The 12,472-nt window shown below is 35.4% G+C and overlaps 1 protein-coding gene across 1 annotated transcript in view; it reads left to right on the plus strand.

The window, feature by feature from the left end:
• Window positions 1-11,662, plus strand: part of KCNQ3 (potassium voltage-gated channel subfamily Q member 3) — a 231,889-nt gene extending 220,227 nt beyond the window's left edge. Inside the window, exons 10-15 of the mRNA XM_063451048.1 lie at window positions 3,490-3,692; window positions 4,726-4,828; window positions 6,018-6,149; window positions 7,469-7,588; window positions 8,288-8,366; window positions 10,787-11,662. Of these exons, the coding sequence (XP_063307118.1) occupies window positions 3,490-3,692; window positions 4,726-4,828; window positions 6,018-6,149; window positions 7,469-7,588; window positions 8,288-8,366; window positions 10,787-11,503 (1,354 nt within the window). The 3' untranslated portion in view covers window positions 11,504-11,662. The remainder of the gene's footprint in view (window positions 1-3,489; window positions 3,693-4,725; window positions 4,829-6,017; window positions 6,150-7,468; window positions 7,589-8,287; window positions 8,367-10,786) is intronic.
• Window positions 11,663-12,472: the final 810 nt, after the last annotated feature.

Consider the following 12,472-nt stretch of genomic DNA (forward strand, 5'->3'; position numbering starts at 1 on the left):
CTTATCTGCCGTCACATTCTATGTTTATATGTTTCAATTAATACCTGTTTACAGATATTCTGGATTACCTGAAATGTGGACGGACCTTGGAATATCACTAGCACTAATATCACTATCATTATCACTATAACTAAAATAAAGTAAACAGAGGCAAAGACTAGTAACAAAGTGACTCTCAAAGTAGAACTCAATGAATATATCAACCAGGTTTGTTTAGCAAGCTAAATAATAAATGCATGCTGATGTTGCCTGTACTATGCACATGAGACTCATGACAGCCTATATTGATGTACTTATTGATGAATGTGACTAATCTGATAAAATAGTAGATACTATTAGATTTTGCTGACATAATGAAGAACTTTGACATATTGCAAAATATTCAAGGTACAATATTTTATTGTGGATCCTCTTAGTCATATCTCTGTTCTTAAGGTGAGATACGTATGTTATTCACCCAACATAAACCGTCTCCCAATCACTCTCGACACCTGCCCACTCTTTACCCATGACCTGGAGTCAACATGGGCTCCTTTTACTCTGGGATATCTATAAAAATCATGTAGAACACTCCCATGTTAAAGATTACATTTTTAGGGAGCATGGAAGGGATAAAAAATGCTGCTCCCCAAATAACACCATCAAAAGGAAGGATACCTCCATCCTTACCAATGATGCTACGGGTTGGAAAAGCAAAGCAAGTGGAGTGGACATGTTTTCAGTGATTGTCCCCTAGTTATGCTTGATTGTTCTCGTATGAGGCCTACGTTCAATCTGTGATGCCCAGGCCTTAAATAATTAAACTTAAGGGTAATGCGTCTTTGACAATCTGTATTTGATTGATCTTGTTTACCCATGTTTACGTTGAAAAGATCTGTTAATTTGCATTCTCATATAGTTACCCACTTGATTATTTTTATGTCTCCAGTGTTTTAGGTAAGAAATCAATGTTCTGTTAGTTTTCAGAGAAATTAAAGAATTATGACTGTTAAATGTATTATTTTCTTAAATGAATGGCAGAACTTGAGTCCTTTATTTTCAGATTCTGCTGTTTGAGTTCTGGGAACATTTAATAGAATTAGTTTCTATACCCTTAGCAGTCATAATAACAGACACTCGAAAAAGCTAAAGGTTATTCAGGGCTAAGCAATAACTGGAACAGTCCAAACAATCCTTAAAAATATATATAAAAGTAGGGAGAAAAAAAAAGGGAAAATATATAGTGTAGTATGTCACTGTCCAAATAAATGGATTAAAACAAAAGAAATACACTCACAATTTCCTGGAGCTAAAATTGTAGCTCCGACTTGAACGCCTGGGCAGAACAATCCCCGCCTATGGATATAGTGTGGTTCTTGGTGGTTGCAGTTACTTAAATGGTGGAAATATAAGTAGCTCTGTGGATATGGGCTTAGGATATTGTAGTGTAGTGCCTACTTGTAAGTATAGATGATGGTCTTTTCCCTCCAGAAATATAGGAGAAAAAGGAAAAAGAAAAAGAAAAATTGTGTATACCGTAAGGCATAGAATACAATTGAAGTGGTAAGAAATTTACACACATTTGATGGAGCAGATGTGGACTGCTCTATCCCTCGGGCTTGGGTGGTACAATCCCCACCACAGATATGGTAGTTCCAGCAGAATAGCAGCAAAGTTTGGTCCAATAAAAAAAGTACTTTTATTTAAAGGTAATTAATATAAAAATATAAAACAAGAAAAAATACACTGAAAGTGAGGTAGATAATAATAATAAATACACTTATAAGTGTATACAAAAAATACACTGAAAGTGTACCGGCTCTCCACACATATGGTGAAGTCAGAGGTCGTGGGTCATGTGATTTGTGACCTCTGACATCCCCAGACACACAGAGAGCGCGAGGTGCAGAGAGACAGGATGTCTGTGCACATACACGGTGCCGACTGCCTCCCCCTCCCCACTGAGGAGGCTGACTTGTTGCCAGCTGTAAAATATACCGGCAATGTTGCTGGTATTTTCTAGTGCTGGCACCAGCTGGATTTACCATGCTGGTAAAATACTGGCCGGGTAGCAATTTTGTGCAGCCAAGGGGGGCAATTGCAGTGGGTTGGGGCTCCAATAATATTAATAAACCATGTCCCCCAGCCCCCACCCATGAGTGGCAGATTGGCCAAAATTGTCATCAGTGTCCCTACCATGGGTGGCTATAGGCTTTCAAGCCTGAACCCTCAGCCCCCTTAAAAAAGCCTTGCCTAACTTCTAATCATAATAATAGTGAGAAAAATAAAAAGATCTAAAAAAACCTGATTGGAAAAAAAAGTGAAGCCAAAAAATAAGCCAAGTTGTCTAATTGAGGTCTCTGCACAGACTCCCTCGCAAGTCTCGATATAAGTGAGACTCGCCTGTCAGAGCACTCTTTTTGGTTGGCATACAAGCAAACCAAATCAGGGTGCTCTGAATGAAATTGCATAGTGTCCTTATAAGGGCTTTTCCTACTTTGCAAGCTTAGTCTTCACAGCTTGGATTTTTTAATTATTTTTTTTAGTCTCTTTTTTTGCAATTTGTAGAGTCGCGTCAGGGAATAATGGATTTATTTAGCCTTTATTAGGGCAGAAAAAAAGATTTAAGAAGAAAGAAAACATCTTATAGTAAGCATATTTCTTTTTTATTACATGGTTAGGCAGTTTTTTGTGTTTTTTATTTTTTATTTTGAGGGATGGCTATGGGCTTGTTAGTTGTAATAGAAATATATTAAATCAGTAGCACAATGAAAACTATGCCTACGATGGCAGAAGATAAAGAATTGTATATACTTCACAAAAAATATGATATTTATAAAAATGTAGCTTACATGAAACGAGATTGTACACTTGTTTCATATTTTAACATATTTTCTCCTTGACTGGACCTCATTTTGTATCTGTATTATTCAATCTATATTGGCTGCCGATATTGGGAAAATGTTAAAATCTTTCTCTTACAATACTTAGAACTTGTAAATCAAGTTAGAATCTGTTAAAGCAGAATTGTCACTTTTCTGGAAACTACACCATTAAAAAATATATTGAAATCACCTATAGCTTGTGTTAATCTTTTTTATTTTTATTTGATGCCAATTTTCTTTTTAAAAAAAATGTATTGAAGATTTAGCAACTGATAAATCACTTTAGTTCAGTCTGGGCATACCCAAGGCACACAATGCAAATGAGGAGGAGCAATAGATACATTGTTTCAGTTTATTATCTTCCACTAACTATGTTCAATGACCGGAAAAGGCAACATTTATACCAATGATTGACAGGGGGCCAACTTGGAAGAAACCATTTCCATGATAGAGGTATATAGAGTGGTGTGGACTTCTACTTATAATTATGGCCTGTCTGCATACTGTATAAAAAAGCTGATAACATTACAAGCAATTTCATGCATTTTGTGAATGCTTTTTAAAAACAATATATTAAACATGGCAGATGTTATTTATCATAGATGGCTTTTTATTTATTTTTTAGTCAAAAATGGAGTTTATTGGATCGGGTCCGACTTTCAAACCCACGAGGAACTAGCCCAAAATCAAAGACCTTTTCTCCACTGACGATTGATGGTGTTGAAGAAAGCCCTTCTAAAGATGCCAAGAATATCGGATTGACTAACAAGGAGCGTTTTCGGACAGCGTTACGAATGAAAGCATATGCTTTCTGGCAGAGTTCAGAAGGTACAATATCTATGTATATAATATGGAGCTCTATATGTGTAGCACTCAATTAGTTTAATAAGGAACATTGGTGTCAAGTCAAGTTAGAAATCAGTTTATAGAAGAAAAAATGTAATGAGCTTTCATATGAAATAACACAAACCGAGACAAGTCTAAATAGGCCAAATAAGGGAAGAATAAGAATGCCAGTTATAAATGTAACTTCTGAAAGAAACACAATATCTATGTAACTATATAATTTTACCAAAAAAATGTTTGAAGTGGGAAAGAAAACCTCAAATCAAAGCTCTCTCAGAGTTTTCTTTGGTCCTATGGTATTTTTTTCCATAGATTTAGGTCATGGTCTTCTACAAAATGCATTGTGTGGACCAATTAATGCAAAAATATGCATGTTCTATAACATGTACATAAAGTACATATGCCAATATTTCTAACTATGCATTTTATATATTAAATGTAAGAGGGGTTGCAACTGTGTCTTTAAAGCCACATGATTTTCAGTGCATCACTAGCGTGTATTAATTCACACATTAAGTCATTAACTTGTTTCTAAGTCATTAAGATTGAGGTATCACTCTCTGTACCCGGATCCTGTATCTCCATAAATTGCTTTAGGATTTTTTGGGCGATGTCTGGCCAACCCACATTTGTGAGAAGTTGATACCCATGTAGAATGACCATAAAACTAACGGTGATCATTTGATCTGCATTTTTACAGTTTATTTTTCTTTTACTTCCTGTTTTCCTTTGAAAGTGGATTAATTTTTCATGTCATCATTATTAATTGATCTACTAACCTTTAACCCCTTACGGACACATGACATGTGTGACATGTCAAGATTCCCTTTTATTCCAGAAGTTTGGTCCTTAAGGGGTTAAAAGGAAATCTCTAAGACCGCCAAGAAAATGCTCTATTATCTACCATTTTCTACGCACCGTCATGTAGCCTATAGAGATAAAAACAGATAGTGCTTTGGATTAATCCCATTTATTTTATTGACTGGATGGAAAATGATCTGATCCCTTTCTATAGATGCTGGACAAGGTGGAGACCCAATGGCAGAAACTGGTTACACAAATGAGTTCCTTGTAGAAGATTTAATCCCAACGATAAAGGCAGCTATCCACGCATCTAGGTATTTTATCTCAAGCATTCTTTTTAAACAATCAAGCTCAACTAAAACAGTATATTCATCTATGATTCCCAAGCAGTATTTTCATTGTTGCCACCTCAACAATAACTAGATATTCTCTATATCCATTGTCTGAAACAAGTGATATTAAACAATTTATTGTGCATTTATCTATGATAGGGCTGTCATCCACTGTCCATTGATATAGGTTACAAATTACATGGAAATATTTATTTGCATCTATGTCGTCTAGTTGACTGTTCCCAACCTGTTCCCAACAACGTGATTAGCTGGATTTATCCCAAACCAATCACAAAGCTGTGCTTAACAGAATGGCACTTCCTGAATGAATGATTCCAATGTGTTCATTTTGCACTGCCTTGCGTCCGTGGTAGGAATCAAATCAGGAAAATCTCAAATCACTTTTGTTTCTTATTAATTAACCCTAGCCACACTTCCCCTGCCTGCGACCCACACGTCTTGCATGAAAAAAAAAATGGTTTCATTTTCAATTAATGTTAACTTACTTTAAAAGTTTTTATCTCCTGCTCTGTAAATTGAACTTTAATCACACACAGGAGGCTGCAGCAAGGTCTAGCAAGATATTAGCAGTGCAGGAAATAGGAAATCTCTAATTAAACAGAATGTGCAATATAGACGTGTAAACATTAGAGCTCTCTTTACAGGAAGTGTTTAGGAAGGTTGTGCAAGTCACATGAAGAGAGGTGTGGCTAGGGCTGTATAAACAAAGTAATTTAACTCCTTAATGGCAGATAATTGAGCTTAAAAACTGCAGGGGCATGATCTATACACCAAAACTGCTTCATTAAGCTGAAGTTGTGTGTTGACTATAGTTTTGCTTTAAGTATGTATGCTTTTTTCATTTTAGAATGAGTTCAATAGAAACTGGCACTTTTATAAATTAACCTTGGTACACCCCCCTGGCTGTCATTCAGAATACTGATCCTGTTACTTCCGGGTTGCCTACCTCAGTGGAACTAAACTCAAGAGGCAGCAATTGCTCAGAGCACCTGGCTTGCAAATACATCTGCATTGGGAAGTCTGTGATTGGACAGCCACAGAAAATCTTATACCCTTCTTTTGAAAATTGTAAAGCAGAGTTTATTTATGATGACATTTGAGTAATTGCATAGCTATCCTTATCTATTTTGATATATTGTTTTACGTGCAGAATTCTGCAATTTCTTTTACGTAAGAAAAAATTTAAGGAGACCCTGAGGCCTTATGATGTAAAGGATGTTATTGAACAGTATTCAGCGGGTCACCTGGATATGCTGTCAAGAATCAAATACCTCCAAACAAGGTAAGCATTCCCTAAGTACCTATCAATAATAGTTGTATACGTACCATGTACTATTTGTTTAATTAATAATAGGAATAGGTATGTTGGTCTGAACAGACATAGGTATGTAAAATTTACATATTGATCACATTAGTTTTTACATTTTTACACAAACATAATACATGTATATGGTATCAATATACAAAATGTATAACTATAATTTCAATTTACATTGGTAACAGTTTTATCAAATTCTTGACTTTGCATTATATACAGTTTTTTACAGCACTAAAAGTAGTATATATATTCCAGTTTAGATTTTTTTTTCCCTTGTTTAGATTTTCAAAGTTCCTTCTAAAATCCATAAGCTAATTATATTGTAAGAGTGTCATTGCAATTGTAACAATTTGTGAGAATGAGCATAATCACACACAAAAACCTCAAATAATTATTGATTAACCCCTTAGTGACCAGACCGTTTTAAAAAATGTTCTTACCGTTAAGGACCAGGGCTCTTTTTACATTTCTACGGTGTTTGTGTTTAGCTGTAATTTTCCTCTTACTCATTTACTGTACCCGCACATATTATATGCTGTTTGTCCCACCATTAAATGGTCTCTCTAAAGATACCATTATTTGCATCATATCATATAATTTACTATAAAATATGATGAAAACATTTAAACAAACACTTTTTCTAACTTTGACCCCCAAAATCAACCGCCAAAAAACACCCGTGCTAAATAGTTTCTAAATTTTGTCCTAAGTTTAGAAATACCCAATGTTAACATGTTCTTAGCCTTTTTTTTGCAAGTTATAGGGCTATAAGTACAAGTAGGACATTGCTGTTTCAAAATATATGTATATATATTTTTAAAATGTATCAATAGTGACATTGTAACACTGTTATCTGTCATGAATCTCTGAATCACATCTCACATGCACATTTTTTTCTAAAGTAGACAACCCAGGGTATTCATTATGGGGTATGTCCAGTTTTTTTTAGTAGCCACTTAGTCACAAACACTGGCCAAAGTTAGCTTTTTTATTTGTTTATGTGTTAAAAATACAAAACACAATTATGAACGCTAACTTTGGCCAGTGTTTGTGACTAAGTGGCTACTAAAAAACACTAAACATAGTGGCCTTTGATAGGTCCAACCAGTGATTTATTATTCAAACCCATCCAGAAAGGGCCTTTCATAAAACTATTAGACTTGCTTTTTATATTCACTAAGGGCCCACTAATATGCTTTCTTCCCTTATCCTAATTTTTTCCCTTGTGTTAAAAAATATCCAGTTGTTGGTTTCATAGTATTACTGTATTCTTTTCCCCACAGGATAGATATGGTCTTTGCTCCGGGTCCTGCCTCCCTTTCTACACCGAAGCATAAGAAATCGCAGAAGGGACTGGGAGGACTTGGTGGAGGTTATGGCTTTCCTTCTCAACAGTCTCCAAGGTGTGACGAGATACACACTAAAATGCCGTGCAATGTTATAGAGATCATCATAGCAGATTTGTTCTCATGTTAGCAGGTTATATTGCAGTTCTACCACGTAGAAAGTATATTTCACCAATTCCAATGCATGGCTTATATATACAGTCCAACAAGCATTCTGGCATAGAATGTCCCATACAAAATAAAGAATTCATATTTTCTATGCTATCCCTCGTGTACATAGTTTCAACAAGCAATCTGATGTTGTAAATTTGATGCAGAATGGATAACAGATTTACTTTGTCACTAGCGCTCTCTTGTTGACAATATAGCAAGGGGGGAAGACAAAGTTATATGTCAATCAAGAATCACTGGGAGGATAATAGAGGGTGATATGGGCATCACTGGTGGCACCATTCACCAGACGTGAAAACATTATCTTTTAACTTTTGTAAAACTTATTATTAAATTATTCTTGGTAAAAAAATATAGGAATTATTTATTCTCCAACTTCTTGCTAGCTTGTAAATATATTAAGTGTGTATCAATGCACAAGGTAAGATACAAAGTGTATCAACAAAATATTAAACATGTGAGCACTCTGGGACATTTAAATGCCTGTGCGGTTTACTAAGAAAATCAAATCATACAATAAATACTACTCTTTTTGTAGGTAATATTTGCCACCAATCACTTGTGGTTACTTTTTTTTATTTCTAGGCACGAACCTTATGGATCCAAAGCCTCCGATATTGAAGACCAAAGTATGATGGGAAAATTTGTGAAAGTAGAGAGACAGGTACCATAAAAGACACCACCAGTTGTTCTGAAACATTGAAACCCTTGTTTATACTTGTACATATTACATCAAATACACACATTCAAGATCTCTTGTTCTCATCTACAAAAAGCAGACCACCTTAGAAAAATTACTCCAGATATTTCAGGTCATTACCACTAAAGAACAAGATTAGTCTCATGTGTACGCACAATCACAATCACAATTCTGTAAAGAACATTCAAAAAATCTTGGTCCGTGGCTTTTCATCTTGGGTCACCACTCTTTACCAAATACTCAGTTTGTACAGTAGGCGAACTTCGTTTGATTCTGTAGCAGAGTTCAGACTTGTCACAGTTCTGGATTCTCAGCCAAAATATACAATAATTATGGACACACTGAAATGCAAAGTGCTGAACGTGTTTTGGGGGAGGGGGATCAACATATTGAATTCCACCTGTAGCACCAAAAAATTAGATGGGTGATGGGGAAAAATGTGAGCAATAGAGGGAAAACAAAGAGGAACAGTAAAAAAATATCTATATATTATCTGTTTATAAACTATATAATATAAAAATAGTGATTTTATTTTATTTTTTACTGCTCCACCTGTTTAATTCTCTATAGGTAACTTTTTCTCACTTGATCTGTAAAACAAATTGCAGTGAACTTCACATAAATGTACAGAACTATGTAATGTAAAATATAATATTTTGTATATATTTTGCAGCTAACTGATTGGCCCATTTCTGAGCCTTTTTGACTTGTTGACTTGTTGACCAAAACGGAATTCAGCCAAGCCGAACAAACATCTGTCCGAAATTTGGGTGCCCTGAAAATTTTTCTATCTTTTTAAAAATTATTTAGTAGAACTGATTTTTTTTTACCATTCATAAGTCTAGCACAGAGTATCACGTTATACCTAGTGTAGGAGAATCAGAATTAAGATGGTAGGTACATTGCTACTATTGTTGTCAGAGATGGTAATGTGTGGAAAGCCATAAATAAAATACACTAGCCAACCACAACATTAAAACCACTGACAGGTGAAGTGAATAACATTGATTATATTGTTACAATGGCACCTGTCAAGGGATGGGATATATTACGCAGCAAATGAACAGTGTTCTTGAATTTCCTGTGGAAAATGGTCAAGTGAAAAGATCTGAGTATATTTGACAAGGGCCAAATAGTGATGCTAGACGACTAACCATCACTATTTGCCAAAATGACAAGTCTTGTTTGGTGTTCCGGGTATACAGTGGTTAGTACCTACCAAAAATGATGCAAGGAATGAAAGCCGGTGAACTGGGCGCCCAAGTTTCATTGATGCACGTGGGGAGCGAAGGCTAGCCCGTCTGGTGCGATCACACAGAAGAGCTACAGAAGAGCTACTGTAGCTTAAATTTCTGAATACCGTAATGCTGGCCATGATAGAAAAGTGTCAGAACACACAGTACATCGCAGTGTGCTGCGTATGGGGCAGCGTAGTCCGGTCCACCTCAGAAAGTGCCTTCAATTGGCCTTTTTTAGCATCAGAACTGGACAATGGAGCAATTGAAGAAGGTTGCCTGGTCTGATGAATCATGTTTTCTTTTAGATTAGGTGGATAGGTAGGTGCATGTGCATCATTTACCTTAGCAACAGATGGCATCAGGATGCACTATGGGTTGATGGCAGGCTGGAAGAGGCAGTGTGATGCTCTGTCAAATGTTCTGCTGGGAAACCTTGGGTCCTGGCATTCATGTGGATGTTACTTTGACATGTACCACCTACCTACCTTCAAGGCAATGGTGTTCCCTGATGGCAGTGGTCTCTTTCAGCAGAATAATGCACTGTGCAACACTGCAAAAATTGTTCAGAAATGGTTGAAGGAACATGACAAAGAGTTCAAGGTTTTGCATTGGCCTCCAAATTCACCAGATCTCAATCTGATTGAGCAACAATGGGATGTGCTGGAACAAAAAATTCGATCCATGGAGACCCCACCTGGAAACTTGCAGAATGTAAATGATCTGCTGCTAATGTCTTGCTACCAGATACATTAACATTTTCATTACTGAGTTGATATTAAGTCAAATTATGAATCAACATATGGAAATGAAGATATAATGAGAGACCGTTGGAACCGAAAAAATATTTAGGACAAATAAAAAAAAAAGAATTATGAACCAAAAAACTTTTCAAACATTGCTATTCGGGCTTTCAATTCTAGCAATTACATCAATTATAATATAATTGATTATGTAAGAGAAATATATATATATATTTCAGAACACATTATGGGTTAGACTTTGTTAGGTGATTTTATTGTATTGTGTTTTCCTATAGATGTTAATCAGAATGTTTAATTAGAAGAGATAAACTTAACTTGTTTAATAGAATCTAGCCCTAGGTATCCTCGATTATGTGTTTGTCTTATTTCTATATTTATGTTGCAGGTGCAAGATATGGAAAAGAAATTGGATTTCCTTGTTGATATGCACATGCAGCAATTAGATCAACTCCAGGTCCAGGTCACGGAATACTATCCACTAAGGGAAGCCACAGTAGAAGAAGAAGGTGGAGAAAGTGGATATTCTGACATGGGGAGATTAATTTATAATTATACGGAATCATGCTCACATGCAAATCCTTATAATTTAAACCAAGTTTCATTCAATAAAATGAACCAGTACGAATTCTTTGAAAATTATCCTTTTGCTAACCCAATGCCTTTTACTGGCGAAAACTGTACGAGGACAGCAATGCAATCTTTATCCACCTACACAGAAAGACCAACAGTTTTGCCTATTCATACCTTAATAGACACTCGGGTAAATTATCAACATGAAGGAGAAGCCTCAAGTCCATATTCAGAAAGAGTTTCCCCAGTGCAGAGGAGAAGTTGTACAAGGGACAGTGACACCCCGTTGTCCCTTCTCTCTGTTAATCATGATGAACTACAGAGGTCTCCTAGTGGGTTCAGTATCTCTCAAGAAAAGGAGGATTTCAGTTTTGGTCCAAATTGCTCAAGCTGGATGAGGGAGAAACGGTACTTGGCTGAAGGTGAAACAGACACAGATACAGACCCTTTTACACCAAGTGGGCCTATGACTTTGTCTTCAACGGGAGATGGAATTTCAGATTCAGTGTGGACACCTACTAAACCGGTTTAGATTGATAATGGGATTTCCTTTTCTTACTCTGTATTTATTCTTTGTATATGTCACTATACACTTTCCAAAGTTGAATACTTTACACCAATGGTTAAATATGATGCATGTTTAAAAGTGATAGTCACTGCATCATCTCACATAATTTTATAATTACTTTTTGAGGTTTATACCACTGAAATGAAGCCGTTTTCAGTTAGGAGCATGATTTGCATGCATTTACACAATATAAATGTTACAAATATATTTTTTTGTAATTATATGGCACATAACTATTCTATGAGTGGATCTATGCAGAAAGAAACTTGGTTGTATATATATATATATATATATATATATATATATTTTGTTCCGGTAGAGTAGAATAATCATATTCTTTTTTTCATTCTTGACTATCATTTTTTTTTTTTTAATATTATTTTTAAAACCATGGTCAATAGGCATTTTTTTATTTATTTACCAATAGATGTACCAAAAGGATTTATTAAATTTGGTTAATATCTTATAGGGATTTGGTTATTGGTCTCAATTACCCAAGGGAGAGTGACAAATTTCCATATCGTGCTTAAAATGTATCTATTCATTAATTACTTATAATTTCTACTATATCTGTTTTATGATGTTCTGAGGGATTCTGAGATTATTATTCTTTAGTTTTGCTTAAAAGTGATATTGGTTTAAACCTGTAAGCCAGACTCAAAAAGTTCCACATGACGGTGATTGGATGGCGTACATTATCACACGGAAGCCTGTTAGGGATGATCTATAACCTTTTGAATATTACTAAATGAAACTGTATGTACGCATTCATCAGACCTAATGTTTACCAATGGTACATATCAAATGGAATGGAAGAAAATTCATCATAACCTACCTTTTTATATTTCAGCATATATTTTGAGAAAATTGGATTTACAAATATATATAGACAACCAGCAGCAAATGGGGGATTTTTTTTAACGTTTCTCCTCG

Source organism: Pelobates fuscus, chromosome 4, assembly GCF_036172605.1.
Source record: "Pelobates fuscus isolate aPelFus1 chromosome 4, aPelFus1.pri, whole genome shotgun sequence".
Lineage (NCBI taxonomy): Eukaryota > Metazoa > Chordata > Amphibia > Anura > Pelobatidae > Pelobates > Pelobates fuscus.